We start from the raw sequence: 25,729 nt of genomic DNA on the forward strand, positions 1-25,729 counted from the left end.
TGTGGAATGAAAGTGTTAGAAAACAAATTTCAAGTCATGGTTACTTCTGTGATGAGAGAGAAAAGAAACTGAGGATGAACTATCATTTATTGGCGATGCTTTACTTAAGATGGGCCATGCATACATTGGCATCGGTTATGCTCTGATTGATTGTCTAAAATTTCATAATTAAAAAAAAAGGAGTTAGAAAAGATGTGGAGTATTCAAATTAGGTGTACAAGATTTCTAGAATTTCTGAACTTCATCTTTTACAGCCGGAAGAGCTTGTTTACCAGCGCACAGACAAGGCGGCCGCAGCCGAGCTACAGGACAGGTCACGTGGTGCCGTACATGCACATGCACTCTGTCCCTGGGCGTGTAATCCCACTAGACGATTCTCAGCCTGGGGCCATGGGAAATAATTTGGGCAATTACACTGTAATCCCTGTTTATAGACCCTAAGTACAGATGTGATCTCTAAATCCCCTGGCTCAAAAGGAGGCTTTAGCATCAGCCTGGTGTGGGACAAACAGAAGTGAACTCCGGGACGCTAGGCAGTCCTCCAAAATTCAGCCTCAGATTAGAGTTCCACATCATGTCGTTACGGGTCTTGTTCAGACAGATCATAATCCCCAGCTTACATGCCTCTTTTGTCCAATTAGTGGCTTACTAAACTTCAACCAGTTTATAAACCTAAATCATGGCCTGTAAGAACCTATTTGAGTCCCTATAATCCTTATAATCATGCAAAATAGAACATACTCTCTCAGTTTCACAAATGTGGACACTGAGGCTCAGAGAGGTCCACATGCTGTTAAGTGTTCGGGGGGCTAGAGGTCTGCCAGATGTTCTGACTTCAAAGCCTGTGTGCCCTTTCTATGTACCAAGCTCTGAGCAGCAGCATGTCAAATCACACAAGACTAAACGTGGCCTGGTTTCAGGTATTACTACTAGAAAACACCAATTCACTCTCAAGTTCAAATTTAGATAAAGTCTTGTTTGGGATCCCCACATAGAACAGCTAACTGCCAAGAAGTTCCTTATCTCTTCCAGTAGCTTCAGGGTACTGCAGATTAGCCTCCCACCATCTGTTTCTGCAGGACTGATGAGAAGTGCAAGGCAGTTCTTGCTCAGACCATCTTGAAACCCAACACAGAGGTCGTGTTTTGTGCCAAAAGAGAAAGGGATCCCAGAGCTCTGAGTAGCAGGAAGCCGGCGGGGTCCTCACACCTGTGTGTCTGGTTAGGGGTGCACAAGGGGCGTTAGAACTGGCGGGGCCTCAACTCAAATCCCAGCTCCCTGCCATCATCCTCCTTTATCCTATCTCACTGATCCCTCATAGGTAAAATTGTGACAGTGTTGCCCTACCTCATAGGGTTATTGTTAGGAGTACATAAAAATGTATAAAACGCACTAGCACAGTATCTAGTGAACAAGGGATTAACAAGTGGTAGCTATTTTCTTTCATTCTGTGTTTAAGCTTCACATCCTTTGAACCCAATATCCATCACATCTATACTAATAAAAGGGTAATATAATAATTAGACCAGACATACATCTGGACATCCTTCCGGACAAAGCCATGGTGGTGGGGGCCAAGGCAGAGGTGGTTAGGGGCGATCAGGCCAGCAGGGGAGGGCAGTTAGGGGCAACCAGGCTGGCAGGCAGAGGTGGTTAGGTGTGGTCAGGCAGGCAGGCAGAGTGGTTAGGGGCTATCAGGCAGGGAGGCAGGTGAGCAGTTAGGGGCCAGTGGTCCCGGATTGCAAGAGGGATGTCCAACTGCCGGTCATCCAGACATCCCCCGAGGGGTCCCGAATTGGAGAGGGTGCAGGTCAGGCTGAAGGGACCCCACCCCATGCACGAATTTCATGCACCGGGCCTCTTGTTAACTATAAAAAGGATATCAAAACTTAAGTTGCAATGATGATGGGTATTTTAAAGGCAGTTTTAAGGCAATTTAGAAAAATAAACCTCATGACTAGAAGGCACTGGGAAGTAATCAATATGGGGCATACACAGCCTACTTGAAGCTCTCAGCATAAACCCCACCCCTTATGCCTGGGTCTAAATTGTTTGTACATACATTACCAATGAACGAAGTGATAGAACACTGCATGAAAAATCTTTCGCTGACTGTACTGAATTTAGCTGTCCCCCTTATTCAGTGCTCCCTTTTTTGTGTTCTGGTTCAAGCATCTGTTATGGCCCTTAGAATATCATCCCAAAGTCTACTCCCCATCCCAACCATATACGACCCGTAAGGGCAAGGATCACTGGTTTTAATTTCTGAATCCTCAGGGATTAGCCCCTATTAGGCACCAACTACTCCTAGCCAACAACAACTCCACCTACAAAAATGTGGTTATGTAATCACCTGAATCCCCACTGCATGCAAACTGGATTTTTGTCTAAAAGGGAAAAGTCAAATCAGCAAAAAAATGGAGTTTATGTTTTATAAACAGGATTGAAAAAATACTAAAAGAAAAAGTCATGGACTGGAGGCCACGGCACCTGACGCGGTGGAACAGGTACTGTACCTCCACGCTGCGCCACTTCCTGCCTCTGTTGGAAAGCAGCCGAGGGGAGGAAGTAGAAGAGGACCACAGAGCGGAGCTGCTGAGACAGCTGGGGGACTACAGGGTAAGCACACAGCTCTCAACTGAGCCTGTGGATTCCCTGGTTTCAAATGGGAAATTGCTCCTTAACAGGTTTTTGTCATCAAAATTCCTACAATGGCCCATCAGATGAGTGGACAAACAGCTGTGGGACATTTTTTTTTTTTAATTTCAGGGAGGAAGGGAGAGGGAGAGAGAGATACAAACATTAATGATGAGAATCATTGATGGCTGCCTCCAGCATGCCCCCTACTGGGACCACGACTGCAACCAGGGCATGTGCCCTGGCCTGGAATCAAACAGTGACCTCCTGGTTCATAGGTAGAGATAAATGGGCATGGGGCCAGGTGGGTGCTTGGGGCAGTTGGGGGAACACTGTGGGGTGCGTGGTTTTCTGACCACTTTACTGTGCATCTGGAGCTGGTACAGAATGGCATTAAATGTAGACTAGAATTGAAAAGTAAAAAGAAAAAAATCCTACATTGCTCTACAAAGTATATGAAGTAGCACAGACTAAAAAATACCATTAACAGTTCAAATCTCAGTAACTTATCATTAAGTAGCAGAATACTTTTCAAATAAAAAATACCATTTTATAAGATGATCCTATAAAAAATAACTTATAAAATACATTGCCAGTAAAATAAAATGAAATCATCTGGCTAGTTCATGTTAGACGCAACTATGCATTAAAGGTGAAACCAACCACTCTCAATCAGGTTTCTTAAAATGGTATGATTTTATCCTAATTGTTTTTCATTGCTAAGGAAAGTCCTCATTAATAGACAATATATCTTCTCTACTGCCTGTTGGTAGTGCTGTGTTCACAGCTGAGTAAGAAAAACTAGCAAGCAGTCTCAAATGGAGGCAGTATGCCTTGCTGGACACACAGGGTGAAGCTGGACATTTAATTCTAGTCACTGACTTAAACATATCCTTTAACTTTTATGGCCAGGTTTTCAGCCAGATGTTCTCAAGTAACAGAAAACTTAGTTCAAGCATCATTGGGCAATAAAAATAAGTTATTGGCTTATTTAAGTAGAAGAGGAGTCCTCCCTGTGATGGCATCATCCTCAAGCTGGCTTTTCTCATGGCAGCACTTGGTTGGAAAGTTCCAGGCAGGGCTCACACCTATTGACAACATGCACACATATTGACAAAGCAGGAGAGTGCATCTGAGGGCCAGTATTCCTAAAACTCACGTGGAGAGTCACTGATCGACCCCTCAGAGAATCACTGTGGCCAGGGGGATGGAATGCAATGATTAGCTTAACCTGGGCCCCTGGAATTGCATGGGTTACTGGGCAGACCAGGGGCTATCAGGAAGAGGGAAGGGAACAGCAGAGGGTGACCAATAGGTGTCTTATATACCAAGTCAACATGCTAGCAACTCACAACAAAAAAGACATTTAGCCCCACTCCGTTTTCTGTGTTGCTAATATATAGCTGAACAGAAAGACAGAACTAAATAAATGACTTTGTGATCCAGATGAAGACTTCTTATTAAGAATTGCATATTAAGAGGGAAAAAAATAAAGTAAAATCTTTAAACTTCACTAATGTCTACAAACCTTGTTGTTTTTTCCCTTCAGTTCTCCGGATTTCCCCTTCACATGCCCTATTCTGAACTGAAGCCTTTAATTGAAGCTGTGTATAGCACTGGAGTGCATAATATTGATGTTCCTAATGTTGAATTTGCTTTAGCTGTATATATCCACCCATACCCCAAAAATGTTTTGTCTGTTTGGATCTATGTTGCCTCCCTTATACGTAACAGGTAATTTTTTCATTGTATACATTTTATATCATGTAAAACTGTAATTAGGATATGAGAATATTTTTAACTGATATTGTTCAATCACATCAGAAGAAAATATAATTTGCAAATGAAATAAAAATTTTAAACTGTACCCCCAAAAAAGTGTTATTCATTAGTCAGCCTTGTCTCTGTCACTTTGACTCTAAATTCAGAACTATCACTGTAGGGAGTGGCTATAGAGTTAAGCCTCAGATTGACCTGTGGCAGAGCCACAAACAAATCCCAGCTTAGAGGGAAGAGCTCTCCTAGCATAATTAAGCTTGACCTTATAGCACTCCCTAGGTCCTTCCTAGGTAGCTAATGGGCTGTGGGAGATACAGCAAGTACTGCCAAAATAAGTGAAACTCACAAGAACATTGTAACTATGTTGACCTTGTTTATCTCTGACTATAAAATAAAGCCTCAGCTTGCCAGCTGGATCTTTTCTGTGTCCTCATCCAGGCATGGGAGATCCACCAAGCCCCAGCTATATTCTCTTTGTCTGTCTTCTTTAATCCTTCACCACCACTCCTCAAGTTCACCCTTGGCCATGCTGGCATGGCACACATCACAGTTCCCCCCTTACACTGTGAGCTTCATACCACCATGCTTTTGTGCTTGCTCACCTCCTACTTGCCCTTCTTTGCCTGTCCAACAGACTATCAATCATACTTTTAAGACCTAGTAAAATAACACAACTTTTCTGATGGAAGGAGGAACAACACTGCAATATGATTATTTTTAACGCTGAGTACGTTGTAAGACCATACCCTACAGAAATACTGAGCAACTAGACACATGCACACACACACACATACACCCAGTGTATTTTATGGGAGAAAGGGGAATGTTTTTAAATATTTAACAAAAGGGTAGTTTTAAAAATTAAGACTTGCAATGATTTCTTAAAAGGGTATGATTTTATCCTAATTGTTTTTCATTGCTAAGAAAAGTCCTCATTAATAGACAATATATCTTCTTTTACTGCCTGTTGGAAGTGCTGAGTGCTCACAGCTGAGTAAGAAAACCCTTGACTTCCAAAAACCTTAGTTGTTTCTCGGTATTCCTGGGGGATTGGTTTGAGGACTACCCCACAAATACGTAAGTCCAAATGTTCAAGTCCCCTATATAAAATGGGGTACATCAATGCACAATTGGCATCCATAGACTCCCAAATGCAGATCAAAAATAGTAGAGGAATTTATTGAAAACAATCCATGTATAAGTGGACCCCTGCAGCTGAAACCCAAGATGCTCAAGGGTCAACTGTCCTTAGGGCACTGCCCAGCACTGAGCCTGATGTTTGTCAGAAACCACAAGGTACTTTACATTGTATTCTAAGAATGAAGTTTCAATAGTTCATGAAATCATTCATAAAACCCAAGATAAATTTAAACCAAGTGTATATAGTGTATCATTATTAACCATCCCCTTAAGTTAATTATGCAACAGCGACAATGTATAAAAATTAAATGCAGACTGCTATCTCCCCGTGCAATTGGAGGGAAGGTGGACAGTAGAAAAACAGTTCCCACATGACCAGTGCTGACTTGAAGTCAGTTTGGTTCAAGCTTGCCAAGTCCTACTGAATGGTTTGCTAACATCAAGCAACATAGGCCAAAGCAAAAGGGAGGCACCTCAATTACCTGGAACCCCTGGGGAAATTAGCTGCTTAAATTAATTAATTTAAAAGGATAACAATTAGAGCCAAGTCCTGCAACACCATTTAATCATGATTTTAAGTATTTCTCATAATCCCCCCCCCCCCAAAAAAAAACAGTATACTGTCTTCTGCTTATATGGGGAGAAACTTTAGTGCTGCCTTGGTGACCCAGGGCATGGTTATAGATGAGTAATTTTACCATGCAGTTCACATAACTACAGATAAGTCCAAGTACAGGGTTGGATGGCACTTACTGAAGAAAAATTCTTGTAGTTTTTTTTCTTGAAATAGTCCCTGATGTCAACTATTCAAATAAGTTTTATTAAACATTTAGAGAAATAAAAATATAGTAACTATAAAAGTCAACCTTACAAAATAAAACTTCAGACCCTGTAACTGTTCAATAAGCTCAGATTTCAAGTCCTCTAAGGGAATCAAGAAGTAGCTTAGGCCAGACTAAAGGACAAAGCAAGGCATAAGCAGTACCACATAACTACTTAAGTTTAAGAGCTACAAACTCAAAAAGAAAGATGGTCACCTTACACTAAGCTGCTCAGCAAGTAACTTGCGGTGGGCCCATCATTTATTTTGCAATTGTTAACAGGAATGGAATCAAAATGAGAAACCTCTTAGAGAAAGGTAAAATTTCAGAGAGTCATTAGATATCCACCCTTTAGAGCTGATCTTCCCTCAGGGTATTTAATTCAAATGTTAGTGAAATTTACAAGCATGTGTGAATTCTCCTTATTTATATGCCCATCAAATGATTCTTCTTTCATCTTTAGAAAACATTGTCTAAGATAAAGTTTTCTCTTAGCCTGAACTGAAACCTGTCTTCCTACAGTTTGTTTCTCTCCTATACCTCCTATCGCCCAATAAAACAATACCTGGGACCACAAACAGGACTGCAAGACTATTTCCTCTTTCATAGCTTTGCACGTATTTGATGGCAGGCCGCCTACTCTTCTCTTCTTGACATAGAATTTCATATAGCATTAGATATATAAAATTGACTCCGCATGCACCTTTCTGAATTGCAGGTCTCCACTCCCGTTACCTTTTCACATAGCTATTCAAATTTTGACTACTGCATAATTAAAAATAAAAACACCGATTCAGCTCAACAAAATTAGGTTATCTGTCTAAAACTGCTTATCAAGGTCAGGAATTCATGGGAACTAAAATACTTAGTCCGATTTTACCTTCAAGTAAACCTGCATTGAGGTTTATAATAAAATCAAAACACAAAAGACACTGGGTAAAGTCCTCAAAGTAGATTTTATTTATACATTTCTTCAAATGATTGTAGAATTTTTAAAAATCCCTCCCAAATTTGACAATTTAGGAACAGTGGTGGAAACTGGGGTTCTTTGAAGAAAGCAAATACAAATAAATTGGTGCTTTGCTAGCTCACTGAGCAACTGCCAAGAAGCCAATTTATTCTATAAACTTAAGAATCTTATATGTGGGTATGTCTGAATTGGCCTTCTAAGAATTGTTCAAATAAAGGAAACATTATGGAAAACAGGTTGGTTTCCAAAAAGTGCTGTCTTTGAAAATAAAACTTCAGAAGTGTATGTTTGAAAGATCGGCAAAGCTTGGTACAGTGTTTATATAGAAAGAGAACCAATAACCCCCACTGACTTTAAAACTCAAAATAATCTAAAAAATACTTTGAATGGCAAGGCATTAGTGACATTATTTTCCAAGCATTCAATTTAAAAGAAATCTGATAAAACTGTTCTCATCCTCATGAAAAGACCTAATCCCTTTCTAAAACAAAAATATGATTTGCAAGAGAAACAACACTGTACAATTCACTGGTAAATTTTAAGATTTCTGAGGCTGTAAGGATGAGGCCAAAACAAGTCACACTCAAAAAGGATGGTTAACACAAGAAATGTGCTACAAGTAAAGTGCATGAAAGGAAGCCTGCTCAGCTAAATGAAGTAGACAAAGGTCAGAAGTCAAGGGTCATTCGCCAGAGCGGCAGCAGGCTCGAAAACCACACTGCAAATTCTGGCATCCGCTGGCGGTATCAGCATGAGGACCTGTATAAAAACAGAAAAGTGTGAAAGGAGGAATTTCTTAGGGATCACATAAAAATAATCTAGCTTTTATGAGAAAGCTTAAAACATTGATTTTTTTTACCAGCAAGCAATGCATTTATAACAAAGAAGTAAAATCTCACAATGAGTGTATAAAAATTTATTCTGACATAAACATTGCCAATAGTTTGACTTTAATTAATGTATCCTTCATGGTCCAAAAGCTAAAGGAAAGAAGAAAAATAATATTTTGTCAATATTCTTACAAAATAAAAATCTAAAAAGAAAAAGAGTAACCCACAGACAAGGCTGACAGGCTAGCTAGCTTAACAGCTTTCTTATACTCTGAACATCCTTCCAGGAAATATAATAAAGGCAAACACAGCCTTATCTGTAACAGATCAGCTAAAGAATCTAATATTAAACAATTATAATAAACATTAGAGGCCCGCGGCTGCCTGGGCCGGAAGGTCATCCAGATAGTCGTTCTGCTATTTGGTCTAATTAGCATATTAGCTCTTTATTATATAGGATTATATTCAAAAATTTTAAAAACTGTGTAAACATAGGCTTAACATATTTGTCATATTTTTATCTAACATCTGCAGCCAAAATAAATCATATGATTGGGTTAAGTGAAATTATCTTCTAGAATTAAGTACATAATGAGTGGTTATCTAATAAACATATTAACACATAAAACATGTGATTCAATTACAAAGAACAGTAAAACACTTGTGGAATAGCTGACATTTTATCACCGTCACATTGTGCTATCCAGACACTAGATAAAAAGACCATTAGGAAACAGAGCTGTGAATTAGGAAATGTCAAAAAGAGGTATCATGGCACATATTCAAATGTTAATTACTTTGAATGAATCAGTTTCATAAAGGCAGAAAAATGTGGAAAAGCATATCTTAATTATATTGAAGCCTTTCAGTATATCTGCACTATGAACAAATAAAGAGTAGTTAATAGTTCTTTAATCATCAATCAGAACCAAAAATATTTGCAATTGTGATATGTAAGGATCATAGGAAAAGTACATGAAATGTAATTTTATTATAGACTTTGTCAAAGGGTTATAATTGAAATATTTCAGTACTCTGGATTGACATCTAGCTTAACCAGAAACATATTTTAAATTAGTTTTGTTTTATTTTTTAAAAGAGCAACCTATTGTGAAAGGCCCATATGCTTATACCAACCTAAGAAAATAACTACTTGCAACTGGACAAGCAGCACACACTTATTTCCCAGAATTTAACTAGACAGTGTATCCCTGAAATGGCATACACAAAATACAAAGGGCAAATTTCTTAGGATATACAATCAATGAAGCATACTAGTAATGTTCATATATTTCACTATTGAAATGATAATGTACTAGTATCTTTAAGTAAAAAAAAAACCAAGTAATGAACTTTACAAACATATGGAACTGCAACGGTTTATCATTTCATTTACTTTCACTTATGTTTAACTTTAGAATGGATGTGATGCCTGGGGCATGGGGAGCAGGTATAAAAATATACCATTGTATATGAAAGATATTGGGCACAGTTTTATAATTGTTGAAGTCAGTGATACACAAATGCTCATTATATTAGTCCATATTCGTACGTTTAAATTTTTCTAAATCTAAAATTTTTTAAAATCTAAAATTATTTCAAATATAAAACTGAATTACCACAAGCCCATTTTCATTTAACCAAAATTAAAATCTGTTCTATTTTTAAAATGAGAAGCTGAATGTGTCAAATATTTAAAATTCACAAAGTAGCATTTTTGTTAGGATTGGCTTCCCTTAAAATAAGACATAAGGTTAGTCATCTTAACCAAAATCAAAATCAAATTTCTTAGTACATATTACCAGGTATTAGAAATGCCCAGATAAGGAATTCTATACTTTGAAATCCTTCTCCCACTGTCAATCTTTGACCTGGTTTTCCAGAAGCTGATACATTTTCAGCTTCTATATTTTCAATACCACCCAACCCTCCATGCCACCCCTTCTTGTCTTGCCTCACTACCCTCGCCCTTCTCTGGCTACTTCCCTGCCTACCAATCACCCAGTGCCTTTCTTCAAGACCCAATCCCTGGTTAGGGCACATGCCTGGGCTTCAGGCTCGATACCTGCAAGGGGGGTGGAGACAACCAATTGAAGTTTCTCTCTCATCGATGTTTCTCTCTCTCCCCTCTCTCTGAAATCAATAAAAACATATTATATATATAAAAAAAAAGATCCAATCCATCGTCCTGCTCTGACACTTAGTACCTGTGATGAAATGCTTGAACTGATGGGTTTTGCAAAAACATATCTGATTATCATTTTCTCAGTATGTAATTCTATTCCAAATTTCTAAAAAAGGAGAAATAAGAGGAAAGAAACATGGAAACTTCATATAATTCTCCAAACTAAAATTCTTCCTAAAATACTTCACCACAATGCCTTTATAGTGAATTCAACAGTGGCCTAGAAAAAACATCATAAACAATGACTCAAAGCAATGAAAAGTGAGGTCTGCTACTGGTTTTCAAGGGAGAAAATAAAGGGGAGCCTTCAAAGGAGCTAATTGGACTGAGGAAGCTATTCTAAAGATCCCTATCTTTCCAAAAACCACACAGGTTTTTACCATCCACCCCAAAAGACAGAGGGGCCCAGCATCCTCAGTCTCCACGCTGGGTCACTCTTTGCTCTCAAAGGCTACGGGATTGGTAATAGGGATAGCAGTGAAAGAAAAAATTAGCTAGACAGTAATCCAATCCTATTGTCAACTTCTCCTTATTCATCACAAAACGAAGTTCTCACTCACACTGGTGTAAAATGTGCCCCTCCCTCAAATATTTTCACTAGAATATCGGTGTTTCAATGGGATTCTAAGTGAATACTAGAGTAAATAGAGGGAATTAATATGTCAGTGTTTTCAATGTGAAGGTAGGAAGCATATGGGTATGTAAATAACTGTAACAGTAACTGCAATCCCATCATAAGGTCAATGACAGAGCAGGTGTCTGGTCCTAACAATCCATCAAAGCGATGCCATCCATGAAGAGACTGTACACTGTTGATGGCCTAGGGCAAAAATAAGTGAAGACAACCACCATCTTTAACTTGGATTAGTCTCATGTTGTAGGAAAATGGGAGAATAACAATTTCCAAAGCCTGGAAATAGTAAGCAATGTTAACAGTAAGACCTTTAAAGATCACAGAAGGGCTGTTCAGAAAGGGAATGGACAACAGAAAAAGTGCAGCAGCACTGGAAAAAAATATGACTAAGATATGTTATCTGTAGTTATTTACCCAAACTTTTTATTGAATGATTTGTTTTTCCTTGATATTAAAAATCTTACTTATACTGTATATCTGCACTTACCTTCACTTACCTTTAATTCCTCTTTAACTTAAATTAGAAACATAAGAGCAAATCATCTGAGACTGTCATCTCCAAAACTATAATCTAAACTATCTTAATTCATAAATTACACATATATTGAAATGCAAATCAGTATAAAAAGTTTATTTACTGTCATTGTCCAGAGTTCTAAAACTATGCAATTCCATTTAACACTTCTTAAATGACATCTTTTAAATATTATGGCTAAGAAGCCTTCTTTTATATTTAAATCTTAACTTTATCAATCAAATAAATTTAAATGTTATGAAGAATCATTCAGAAGAATAAAAAATGGCATTTTATAGCAATGTTTAGTACAGTGTCTGTCTCCCAGTAGGTATTGTTTAAATATTTGATTACTAAATTACCTTCTGCAAAATCTCTGCCTGTGCTTATGAAACAGATCGTTCTGTCTTATTCATCACTTATTATTTAGATAATGGAGATCATTTATTAGTATTTACTTCTTTTACTTAGTAACCTGGTATTTATGTAAACTTTCTTTTGACAAAAAAAACATTATAATTAAATGTTGCTCTCAAATATTTAAAACATTTGTCATCTAAGTATGCTCCTTATTGTTCTAAGATCATGTATAAGCATATTAGCTACTTTGAAAAATTATAAAAATAATAAAAAGGGGCCCCCTAAGCAGTCACTAACTATTTACTGTACAAGTTGGGCTATAGTGAAAGATACTGGACCATCGTGTCATCCTGCAATAATGGATGCAATGTAACTTTATTCTAACACTTTCTAGGCTGTCCATGTCTAATTTTTAAGAAAAAGATTACATCAGAGCAGCTGGCTGGAATTCTGGAATACAAGTTAACATGACAAGTCACCCTATTATCTTTAAAAGGTTTCAATTTCCCCACATCATGCTCCTTTTAAGAAGCTGTAAAAAGATACTTAATGTTAGATTATATAAGCACTGTTAATTTCCTTCCACATCTTTCAAAGTCAGATGTCTTCATTAAATTTCATTTATTGAAAATTACCACTCACTTATCAAAAAAAAAGAAAATCTAAAATTCAACAAAGAAATGTAGCAGCTCCTTCAGAACACTTTAAAATGTATATATTCAAACCCAGTTGAGATTAAAGGAATTTTAACATCCTAACAAAGTGCAAAAGATTTCAAATATTTTATCCCATCATGTAAATTATTTCAAAAAGTTTATAAAATTACACACAAGAAACAAGTAGGCAGATCATAAAAATGAACCGAGACCAATCTACCCCACCCCATAACTTCTACATACCCAAAAATAAATATAATAAATTAGGTTGTGATTATTCCCACAAGCATAACCTATGCTGAAATCATTATGGACAATTCAAGTGCAACATACATATGTTTTTCTTATAAAAATAATTGTTTTTATTATATTTCACAGTATACTATGTACTTTAGGAAGTACAATACTGTACCTACAATAACATAACTGTACATTTAAAAAATATCTCCCTTCTCAAACTCACTGCATCCATACAAGAGGCAAGTCTTTCACTTTAGCAATCATACTTTGTTTTCGTACACTTGGCAGGTTGCAACTAAAATTTTTACCATTCCTTGATTATACACCAATGGCAACAAAGAGTCAAGAAATGCTCCAACTTAGTGTTGCTATTTCAAGACATGAAAGGTCATCTCCTGCATCACCAATGTGATTCCAGAAATAAGAGAGCTGCTATCTCCTGTCTCTTCATATATATTTTAAGGAAAATAGCAGATTTACTAACTTCTCTACCTACTGGTATGTAATTAAAGAAGAGACCACTCCTCTAGCCTACATAGCTCCTTTCCATCATTCTGCCTGAGAGAAACTCAGTTGATTTTCCCATCATCTTAAGACGAATCAGGCTCAAACAACAGTATATGGTGTAAAAGACAGGTGCATAGAATTTGAATCATCTAAATTTTTTCCAGTTATAAATACAGAAAGTTGAAATGTTTACTAATAATTGAAGAGCAGCTTTGTATGCTTTTGGGAATTTCAGTCTCTACGAGTGAATATCATCAAATGCTCAAAAGGGCACTGACTATATTTTGCAAAAGCATAGGGAACAAGTCCACTGCAGGGTAGGGACGGGCTTAAAAATCAAAACAAAAATTAAGAAATGTTTACTTGATGATTGTTAAAAGTAGATTTAGGAATCAATCTTAAAAATACTATGAGAATGGATCCCTGAGGAATTCACTTTACCAATGTCCTTTTCCTACTGCATTTTATAAACTTGTCCCACTAGAAAACTGTCTATCATGCCTAAGAAATCAATATATCTAGACCTCAATACATCCAAACTGTTAATGAGTGCTATATCATTCTAGAAGAAGTGCCCAAAACTTTATATGATTAAACTACTACATATCTCAAAAATATGCCAGAATGGATATTTGAAATATCTATAAAAACAAATTACTTTTAGAGGACCTAATTAAGGAAAACATGTGATTTTTAAAATTTTATCAAATATAAAGGACTAAATCTGAAAATAAAACAGTTTGGGAATTAGAATCTAGAAAACTAAACAGAAACCCTAAGAAAGATCCACATTATTAAAAATTTTTAAATCAATTCCTTCAAAATTATCTCATTGATAAAAAGCATTACCGTTAATGTTGTCACAGTAGTAAAAGTATTCATCATTTAGAGAAGGACATGCTGAAACCAAATCCTGCAGGCCTGCACCAGTTACAGTAAGACAACCAGAGAGATTTAGGTGCTCCAAATAAGGCAGCCCTCCTCCCAGAGTCAAAACCCTGCAAGAGAAGCAATCCAGCAATTACAATGTGTTAATCTATGTAAATTAAGTATTCCATTCCAATGGCACACTGGGCCTCTATCAATAGACCATTCCATTTGGTAATGAGAAAAATTAAAAATTTCCATAAAGCATAACTAACCTCATTCCTTAGACAGGGATACATTTAACTGTGTAAGTGTTTGTTTATAATTGAAATTAAATTGGTTGTCAAAGTAGGCTGTTTTAAGTTCTGTTAACTACATTCCCAAGGTAACAACTAAGAAAATAACTATAAAAAAAATACAGAGAAGGGGAAAAACGGGAATCAAATGGTACATTATATACATAATTTTAAATGTAAACCAAACACTTCTATTAAAATGCAGAGATTAGCAGACTGGATTAAAAAAATATGATGCATCTATATGCTCTCTATAAGAGACCTCACTTTAAATGCAAAAACACAAAAAGAGGTTAAATGTAAAAGCATGAGAAAACATAATCCATACAAAAAGTAACCAAAAGAGAGCCAGGTGGCTGTCCTACTGTCAAACAACAGAGACCTTAAATTTTAAAAAAAGGTTACAAGAGACAAAGAAAAATATTATATATTGATATAAGGTTCACTAAACCAAGAAGATATAACAATTATAAACCACACACACACACACACACACACACAAAACTGAGATGAACAAAAACAAAAACACAACAAACCAAAGCTGCTGGGATGCAGCAAAAAGAGGGCCAAGAGCAAAATTTACAGCTGTAAACACCAACATTAAATATGAAGATCTTAAACCTAACTGAACACCTTAACGAATTAGAAAAAGACCAAACATAAGCTAGTAAAGGAAAGAAATAATAAAGGCTACAGGAAAAAATTTCTTAAATAGAGAATCTATATATATAAAAGCCTAAGCAACTGAATGACTGAACAACCAGTCGCTATGACGCACACTGACCACCAGGGAGCAGATGCTCAACGCAGCAGTTCTGCTGGTAGTAAGTGTGCTCCCACAGCCAACCTCCCGCGTCCCTCCCCCTGGCCGGCCCCAATCGGCCCCTATTATCGGCCAGGCCGAGGGACCCCACTTGTGCACGAATTCATGCACCAGGCCTCAAGTACAAAAATAATAAAGAAAAATCAATGAGACCAAAAATTGGTTCTTTGAAAAGGTCAATAAAATTGACATTTTGCTAGATTGCCTAAGAAAAAAAGAAAGAGGGCTCAAATTATCAGTCATAAATGAGAATTGGGACATTACTACCAATTTTACAGAAATAGAAAAGATTATGAACAGCACCATAAAAAATTATATGCCAACAAATTGTATAACCTGAATGAAATAGACAAATTCCCTAAAAACACAAAAAGCAAACTGAGTTAAAAAAAGAAAATCAGAATAGACCTATATAACAAGGAAATTGAATATGGTAGATATATTTTCTTCTCTATTACAAGTAAAAATTCTTATCTTATTCATGTTTATATCCACTAAAACATCACAGAAAATGTGTTGTAGGCATTTGCTAGGTATTTATAAAACTTTTTAATTTATGTGCTTCCAATATATCACAAAGTATTTGAACTGACTGACATGAAACTTCATGCTGAAGTTATAATGTTCCAACACTTTAAAATAAGACAAATCTTGGTTAACTCTTTTGGATAAATAAATCAGCAAAAAGGCATGACACTTAAGATTCAAAATTTATATTTCATTTGAGAATGAGAACATGTCCATTTCCTAATACTTTGCAATTGATTACTTACCTGAGACCATGGTCTGTGATCTGATAACACCCAGACAGACTGAGAAACAGAAGTACACGTCCAGTCTCTTGATCAGATTTTTCACTCCCAGAGTAGCTTAAGTCCTTTTCCCTAAGCAAGCTAGTCCTTGATGTCTTTCCACACAATGCAGAAGACTCTGGGAGTGCTGACATAGTTCTTAGAGCTGTTCCTGTACAACAAAATGAATGACCACAATATGCAAAGGCTGGAGAAGCACAATGCTGCTGCCAACAGACACTAGTCCTTAGTCCAACAATATCTTTACTGTAACAGCCAGAGGAAGAACAACTCAAATTGGATGCTGTCTCCATTACACAAAGACTTTCCACATTTCTATGTCTCCATTCAACAGCATCTTCAATATCGGCCAGGTCTTCAGCATCCAACATCCACACATAAGGAGAAGTGAAATTCTCAGAAGAAACAGGCTTAGTCCAGGGGTTTTCATTATCTATTTCTTCTCCAATAGCCTTGTTAGTTAAATCTTGCAAACAAGCATACTGTTTGGTGGACTGCATGTTAATGTCTTTATTTTTCCATGTAGTCGAAGTAATTTTGCTTGTAGACAAAAGGCCATTCTGATGAGATGTCAGAATTCCAAGAGCTCTAGAAATCTTCTCTAAAGCCACATCTGTGATTTTTTCACATCCAGACAGATCAAGATGCCGAAGACTCTGGCAGCATCCAAGCCAAGACCAACTATAATTAAGAGGTTACAAGACTATTAGTGGATATTGTTAAATTCTTCAAAAGCATTTGACTATTAGGTAAGTATATAAAAAACAAAAGAATATGTAATAACTTAATCAATAAAAAAACTTAAAAAATACAAAAAAAAGAGAAAGACTTTAATATAATCAAACATTTACTGAATGTATATTGTCAGGCACTATTTTAGATGCTAGAGATACAAAAACACAATAAGAGAAATTAGGAAATAAGAATATTTAACCTAAGAGAAGGTTAGGAAAGGAGAAGACCTAGTTTATTTTACTGAAAAGTAACCAGTAAAGGAGAGCCTGTATACACATTTAAAAAAAAAAGAGAGAGAAACTAATGATTAATGCAGGAAGATCCAGAAGAAACAAGCTCTAGGAAATGGTAGAGCATTAGCTTTAGCCAGAGAAGAATACACATCTCCCTCTGCAATGGAGAGAGAGGTGCTGATATAAATGCTAGGATAAAAAAAAGGAAAGTAAGATAGAGGGAGAAGGAAATTGGAAGCATCCAAAGAAGTAAAATCTGTGAAAGTGTACCTTGAAGGAAGTGTTACAATTTCAGAATAAATATGAAGAATTGTATGAGGGAGCCTTGCCAAATGTTACTAGGAACCAACTAAAATAGAAAACATCTTAAAAACAATAGTGCACGGCAAGGCTCAGAAGCCTAGACAAAGTGCAGGTTTATAAAAATGACAGGATGATGCAGATTGGAGTTTTGGATCAACTGGGACCTGACAAGAGGCAAAGAACTGGAGGTGCTATCAAATTACAACCACTCATGGCTCAGAGTTGACAATAAAAAATAATAGTATGATTAAACTATAATTATGCAAATAAGGAACTACAGAACAATTCTACAAATTCATAGTTATAAATCATATTTAAATATTTAAAAACAACTAACCTGTCAAATGCAGAATCTGAAATGTCAGTTTGGGTAAGATCAAGATGCTCCAGATTAGGACAGAGCTCTAAAATCTGCCTCACCTAAAGGGGGAAAAAAGTCACTATGAAGATCTACAGACTTTTCATTAGACAAGAGGCAGGTGACTTTTAGTGACATAATCCAAAGGTTCTCAAACATTTGTGCATGGAAAAATCACTTCGAATCTGCATTGCCTGTTCATGGTGACCAGTGTCACCCCAATCAACTTAATATTTTTTTTAAATCTGCATTGCCAATATATATGTTGGCTCAAACCCCAGAAAATCTGTTTTAGTAGCTGTGAGTTTAGACCCAGGAAATTTACATTTTTAAGGAATATCCAAGGAGATTTTGATGTAGGATGTCACAAAATACATTTTTATAAAACAGAGATTTAATATCCTTTGCCCACCTGACCATGCCTCACATACTATCTATATATATAAAAGGCTAATATGCAAAGTGTCCCCTCAGGAGTTTGACCGGGAGACTGGGAGTTTGATTGCTCGCTAAGACGTGTGCTGACCACCAGGGGGCGGCATGAAATGAAGATAGGCCCTGGCCAGTAGCCAGGGAAGGAAGGCCCTGGCCAGCAGCCAGAAGGCCCCAATCAGCCCTGATCGCCAGCCAGGCCTAGGGACCCTACCCGTGCCATGAATTTCGTGCACCAGGCCTCTAGTAATCATATAAAATTGGACTTCATCACTTAACATTTGTAAAACTAAATAAACTGTCTAACCTCTCCTAGTCTCTGCATCCTTTTGTAGAATGTGTGGACAATGATATCTATATACAAAGATTAATGTGAGAACTCAAATGAAATCATGTAAACATCAACAGTATATGCCTACTCATGGGAAGGAACTCTCATGGGTAAAGTGTATTTTTTCCTTAATTAAACTCAGGAATAAGCAAACCAAATTTAGATCATTGCAGTTTTTATTAATACCCAACTAGTGCTAATTTATACATACCATTTTGCTGGAAACTGCAGAGCTGTATGCTAATACTAGAGTTTTTACAGAAGTACCAACATATGGCAGAACATTATGAATTAAGCCATGGAGTAAACGTTTTTCCGTTTGTGCAATGCTGATAGCAATCGATTCCTCTGCAGACTCTTCTGTAAAATAAATTCAAAAGTCTAAGAACTTGATATACTAATTATAATTAGGCTACTCATGGAATCACCAACATTAAATATTAAATACTCTTTGCTATCCTTAAACTCCCCTATGTATGCAAAGCAAGTTAAATGGACAAAGTCTCACTCCCCAGGACTTAAATGTTTAACTGGTCCGGCTTCAATTAAAAAGAGGTGAAAGAAGAAAAATAAAAGGTTTACAATGAGAATAAAGGGAAGATGTGTTTTTTTCATATACGGTATTTCAAGATTGAAGGTAATTTTGATATCAAGATAGGCAGCAAAGGAAACAAAAAAATAACTCCAGTTTCAGGCACTGAAAACAGCTTTAGGAAAAAAACTTTGAATACTTGAAGAATATTAGGAGTTCTTTAAGAGAATATAGGACACCAAAAGAAAAATGAACCATAATAAAAGTAACATTAGTTATTTTACCCAAATAAAAGGGACATAGAGCTGGAAGAGATTTGAAACAATTAAGTTAGCCTGGTCATAATAAATCAAGCAAAGTAAAGTACCTTAGGGTTTTTAAGAAGTTAAAAATGAGCATGGCTTTTGATTTTTGCTTAATAATTTCTGTAGAACTTGGATGATTACAACAGGATGCACTACTGTAACAACAAACACAACAAAAAAAACTGCAAACTTCAATTTTATATAAGAAAAAAACACTACAATAAAAAGAATGAACTAATAATTTTATCACCTTTCTCAGGGTCCTATTGTTATTATGCTTACCTGAAGACCTAACTTAAATGTCTCTAAATATAAACCAATTTATACACACACACACACACACACACACACATACGTATATATTAAGGAAGTATCATTAAAACAAACAAACAAAATCATTGTAGCTGACAAAAGGAATATAAGTAGAAAGAATAAGTCTGAATTTGTAACTAATGGTTCCATGTTTACAGATATTATCCTAACTCTTCCTTTAGCCAGACATAATATATATGGATAAAAATGACTTTTAATTAAACCTATTTATTCTGCTATACTTTTATTCACAAATGAGTCTTCTTTCTGTTGCCCTCTCCATCTAAATGTGTTGTACTGTTTACTATGAAATCTTAAAAAAAATAAAATAAACATCCTACAAGAACATTAACTTCTATACAGCTAAGCTGAAAAAGTACTAACATAAATGGTGGTTTAGTCTTAGATCCACTAAATAACTGGACATATTATCTTAAAAAGGGCTCGACCTTATAGCCTTAATTTTTCTCTTTCAATACAGAGGAAAACAACAGCCTTCACTTTAGCTATCTTCAAATGTTGAAGAGCAAACAGTTTGGTGAAGCCTTTAAAACTAAACATAGATATTATGAATTAATTTTCTAGGACAGATAAATCAAGTTTTCCCTAATGTGACATCTGAGTAAAGACCTTACCTGCTTGAGGTCTTTGCTCAAATTTCTCAGGGGACCGGACCTTAATTAATCACTTTATTTAAAATCATAATTTCTTTTCTCTCTTCCTGGCACTCTTGCCTTTTTATTTTTCTCCACAGCACTCAACACTATCTAATATAGAATATATTTTTGCCTGCATTTATTATCTGCCTACCCTCTCCAAATTTTATCCTAAACAAGGCCAGAGATTCCACCCCCCTCTATTTTGTTCACTATTAACCCCATGCTCAGAAAGTACCTGCAACGGGATAAGCACATCACCAAATCTAACTGGAATAGACCTCTTTCTCCCTTGTTCCTTATGTCGTATCTTGCAAATGCTCAAAACTATACCAAAATGTGGCACCTTCATTTCATAAAAATAAACTTGCTGCTGAAAGAATAACCTTTAACTTTATAGTCCTTACTTTCCACATTTAGTTCTTTTGCCAGACCAGCTTACTACTTTTTAAGTGGAGAACTTATAAATAAAAATTTCCTACAGGTCCAGTTTTACCAAGTAGAACAGTACCTTATCTGTTATTTTTTTACTATTTCATCATCTTTTAGTAATTATTATCTGAATAATATCTAAGACAAACTTTATGTTTTTCTCCTTTCCCAAATAGCATATTTCTGCACCTCTATTGAAATGTATTTTTCATTATTTACAGTGAATTAAGAATCATGTATTCTAAGTTCTCACCTGTGAGTACTTTAAGGGTAGAAAATAAAGTCTTATTCACCCATGAATTCTTTCACAGTGCTTAATGAATGGCTACACTAGTGTTAGTCCCTTACCATTTGCAAAGAATTTTTACAGATTACTTCACAATTCTACAACCGTGTGAGGCAAGCAGCATAACTATTTACAAATGAAAAAACAGGTTCATATCGGCTGGATAAATGGTGATGGAAGGAGACTTGACTTGGGGTGGTAAACATACAATATACAGATGATGTATTATAGAACTAATAATATAGTTATGTTAACCAATGTCACCCCAATAAAGTCAAGTAAAAAAAAAAAGAAAAGAAAAAACAGATTCGACAGCTTCATGCTCCTTCCTCTGGGCCACATATGACTCAATAAATACTACGGAATGACCAAATGAGCACATTTAAAAACACACATTGTAAACTTCAAAGCATTATTATGAATATACATTATTTAAATAAGAAGAATAACCAGCATTTTCTGATTAAGGTATTTAAATATAAAAACATATGCAACACAATCTTACACACACTAAAAAAATTACTTCAAACAGAATACATTTTAAATTTGCTGATTATTCCTTCAAATTTTAAAAAGTAGTAGGCTTAAAAATATGTTTCTTTAGAAAACACAAAATACGTAAATATTATCATGGAAATTTACATTTGAATATAATATTTAATAGACTGGTTTAATATAATATTAATTTACTCATTTAATATAATATGAATTATTAAAGCACCATGTAATAATTTTATTTCCAAACAGAGCTTACCAGATTCATCTATATCGGCATCTTCGTCCCATTCCTGAAAAGCACGACTTTCATCCTTTCTACTTTTCACCCATTCCTCATCAGGTTCAGTATCAAGTTCAGTTGCAGGGCCACTATACCAGTCACCTATTCAACAAATAAACAAGAACAAAATAAGATTAGATTGACTACCATTACAAAAAAAGTAACCTATTTATAATAAAAATCTCTACACACACATGAGCCCCAGGCAATGGGCCAGCTATTGTTAGAAATATTCAGTTATGGTTAAAAAAAATTACACTTAAATAAGCAAAGAATTCAATTTCAGACATGCTAAAAAGAACAATGAAAAATAATTATCAATAATCTTACTGGCAATTTTAGAAATCACTGAAAACCACCTAACTTTTTCCCCTACAGAGGCTTCACACTGGCTCTGGCAATATCTCCATTATAAGGACAGCTAATAAACAAAAGGAAGCAAGACTTTCTGCTGAGTAGTGGATTAGTCAGCAATTCAGAAGGAGGTAGGAACAGAAGTAAACAGGTCAGATTAAGGTAAAGTAAGCCATAAATTTAAAGATCCTGGAGGATATACTGCATTTAAATCACATGATTGTGAAGTGAGAGACAGAGACTGAACTCCCAACATTACATCTAAATTAGGGTTTCTCAACCTCGACACTACTGATATCCTGGCCTAGGGAATTCTTGGTTGTGGGGGTCTGTTCTACGCATTGTAGGGTGTTTAGCAGCAACCCTGGCCTCCATCCACTGAAGACCAGTATGTAAATTCCCCCAGACTGAACAAAAATGTCTCTACAGACATACCAAAATGTCCCTCAAGGTGGGTAAAATCAGTTCTGAGTGAGAACTACTGGAAACAAATACTATAAACACATAAAAACCATTTCTATTGGAACTTTTTAAGCATATTGAGACAGGAAAAAAAAAGAAACATTAAGATCCACTTAACTTCACAGAAGTCTAGCATATCATCATCACAGTTGATCTTTTATTAAACAGTACCTACATTTTGTATCAATTCCTAATAATTATTCATAATTAAAAACATAGCTAAGCAAAAACAGCATTTAAAACATCCATATTTGTCTTGCTTGACTTTCATTATACTACAACTAATAGAAAAAAATTATTCCATATAAAAATAGCAATTCTAGATCATTTGGATCATACAAGCCCACCCACTACTCAAAAAATGGTAAATATAGCCCTAACCAGTTTGGCTCAGTGGATAGAGCATCGGCCTGCGGACTCAAGGGTCCCAGGTTCGATTCCGGTCAAGGGCATGTACCTTGGTTGCTGGCACATCCCCAGTGGGGAGTGTGCAGGAGGCAGCTGATCGATGTTTCTCTCTCATCGATGTTTCTAACTCTATATTCCTCTCCCTTCCTCTCTGTAAAAAATCAATAAAATATATTTTTAAAAAATGGTAAATATAAAACTTTTTACAATCATGTTCATAATTTAATTATGTGAGAAATATATATTTCCATGTCAAAGTGACAAATTATAGGAAACTAAGAATAACTTAATGTGAATTTTGAGGTTAATATTCATCTAGAAATTATTTTAATTCAGTGACAAAAAAAATTACATGCAATAGTAGCTGCATTTACCCCATGACTGCATTATATGCTCATGAAAAGAAATTTTCTTTAATTGTTCACATGTAAAAAAGTATCTTAACACATGAATTAATATAAATTTTTGATTTACTGAGTGAGGCATTACTAATCACACACAAAAATCAAAAAATATGCTGGAGACAAAAATAGATTCAGTTATTTTGAGCTACTACCAAAAGGCAACCATAATAGCACCTCATCTTTATATTTAATTAAATTTATTCTGTATTTCTTAAATATGTAAATAATCTAATTATTTAAAGCAGTTCTGACATCCTATTAATTTGATTTCTAACTTTTTGTTATTGAAAATTCCAAAAATAATTTAAAAATAGGAATAAATTGCATTAAAAAAGTAGCACAATGAATACCCATGTACTCATCACCTATCTTCAACAATGATCAACATTTTGCCAATTATTTTGCTTTCTCTCCCCAACAATTTTCTCCTGATTATTTTAAAGGAAATGGCACACATCACATAACTCACTCTAAAATGCATATAAAGAACACAATCTAACTATGACATCTACTTTTTACTTAACCTCTCAGTTTCCCAATAATTTCTAAACGAGTATTAAACTCACTGGCCTTACTTATTAATGTCTATGAGTATTTCTTTTAAAAAACAAAAAAACAAACAAAAAACCAGACTGAAATATTTGTAAACAAACTAAAAGTCCCATTTACCTACCTCTGGCCCAGTGAACAGGGTAAAGATGCTTCCAAAGCGATCCAGTCTTCGCCAGCTGAGACCATTTGGTGCTTACTTGACTGCAGCGACATAACTCTTGAGGATTAAGATAACTGAAAATTGACAGCATTACCTCAGGAGGAAGATGGGTTATACCTGTGGGTCGGTCTGACACCTCTGCTTCTGAAATAAAAAAAGAAAGTTTTACCATTAGATGATATAAGAGCAAAAGCACTAAGAAATGACAATCACATTTCTATAAATAAAATCAAGTGCCTAAAGTCCACTCCTTCCTGCTTGCAAGATGTGAAAAGGAAGTAACATGGATTAGAGGTAACATAAGGATGTTAAACGTGTTAAGAATCCGTAGGGTTAAACTATCATGGCTCAAATCATACTTCATCAGTGGGAGCTACAATAGCAAACACAGAATCGACTTCCTCTTACAAACGCGTCACAGAAAAAACAATACTCACTTTGTAGCATAAGCAGCATCATTTGAAAAAGAAATCCAACAGGTTATACAACTTTAAATCAACAAGTGTGGAGTCGACTAGATTATGAGATCTCCTAGGCATTTTTAATGACACACACAAATCTCTCAACAGTTTCCATTCATGCATTATGACTCCTGTGAGTATCTTCCGAGTTTCCCCTTTTCACATTTCATATAAGAGTCTGTGAAATCTGAATACTTTAACCTATAAATAATACCCTAACCTACTTATATGTCTATATTTATGAGCCAGTTGAGACAATATAATAAATATTTCTAATGCTGGCATACATTTATCAGGAATCTTTGGTCAGCAACTATTGTAGAAATTAGTCATTGGATGTCTAATTTCCTATAACATTAATTCAGTAGCAATTTTCTGGGGGGAGAGCAAATTAGGTATACAATAAGGAATATAAAATATAAAAGATTCATTGTTTAAGTACTAGGAAGAATTTGAGGACTTTGTATGATTTGTCTTCACAAAAATATTGTAATGCTATGAACAAATTACTTACTCCCAACCCTTTTTAAGTAACAAATATTTTAAAAATAAAGCAGCTATAATTTGCTTTGAAGGAGTGGGAAAATTAAATGTAATAAGTGTGATGCTTTTAAATCCCATGTTATATACTACAATTAAACTAGACACAACAGGCCTTGGCTTGGTGTTAAAGGCCCAAGTTGAATTTCAGAGTGAAGCACACAAGTTTTATAAGTTTAATTATAGCTTAACCTACAAAAACATTTTTGTTTCAACATGCATCTCACCTACTTTGTTAAATAAAAATAACAGAAAAGGACAAATTTCAAAAAACCTTTTATGCTATTTTAACAGAAGTGTCACTGCTACTGCCCATCTAGAAGAATCAAAGAAATTTTTACTAACCTAAGGATGCCAATATTTTAAAACGATGTTTTAAATGGCAAAGCTATCAAAGACAAATAAAAATAAAAAGGAGGAAGTAGTCTAAGAAAAAAGTAGGCATATTTTGCCCTGGCTGGTGTGGCTTAGTTAGTTGGGTGTTGTTCTGTGCATTGAAAGGTTGCCTTGAACCCAGTCAGGACACATGCCCAGGTTGCAGGCTCGATCCCCAGTGTGGGGCACAAGGCAGCCAATCAATGATTCTCTCTTATCATTGATGTTTCTATCTCTCTCTCCCTTTCT

General features: G+C 35.6%; 2 protein-coding genes across 3 annotated transcripts in view; one reads left to right on the plus strand and one right to left on the minus strand.

Annotated features, from left to right (window-relative positions):
- The window catches only part of CC2D2A (coiled-coil and C2 domain containing 2A), an 87,395-nt gene extending 82,761 nt beyond the window's left edge, over nt 1-4,634 (plus strand). Inside the window, exons 34-36 of the mRNA XM_023765016.1 lie at nt 255-313; nt 2,442-2,619; nt 4,187-4,634. Coding sequence (XP_023620784.1) covers nt 255-313; nt 2,442-2,619; nt 4,187-4,375 — 426 coding nt within the window. The 3' untranslated portion in view covers nt 4,376-4,634. The remainder of the gene's footprint in view (nt 1-254; nt 314-2,441; nt 2,620-4,186) is intronic.
- A 2,680-nt stretch (nt 4,635-7,314) lies between these two features.
- FBXL5 (F-box and leucine rich repeat protein 5) overlaps nt 7,315-25,729 on the minus strand; it is a 30,827-nt gene continuing 12,412 nt past the window's right edge. The window contains exons 5-11 of one of the 2 annotated variants that reach the window (XM_014466910.2): nt 24,066-24,248; nt 21,741-21,866; nt 18,675-18,823; nt 17,680-17,762; nt 16,033-16,752; nt 14,123-14,271; nt 7,315-8,106 (exon numbers count right to left, since the gene is read on the minus strand). In XM_014466910.2, the coding sequence (XP_014322396.1) occupies nt 8,030-8,106; nt 14,123-14,271; nt 16,033-16,752; nt 17,680-17,762; nt 18,675-18,823; nt 21,741-21,866; nt 24,066-24,248 (1,487 nt within the window). In that variant the 3' untranslated portion in view covers nt 7,315-8,029. The remainder of the gene's footprint in view (nt 8,107-14,122; nt 14,272-16,032; nt 16,753-17,679; nt 17,763-18,674; nt 18,824-21,740; nt 21,867-24,065; nt 24,249-25,729) is intronic. The other variant, XM_014466911.2, reaches the window with a different exon arrangement.

This window comes from Myotis lucifugus, unplaced genomic scaffold (assembly GCF_000147115.1).
Source record: "Myotis lucifugus unplaced genomic scaffold, Myoluc2.0 scaffold_367, whole genome shotgun sequence".
Lineage (NCBI taxonomy): Eukaryota > Metazoa > Chordata > Mammalia > Chiroptera > Vespertilionidae > Myotis > Myotis lucifugus.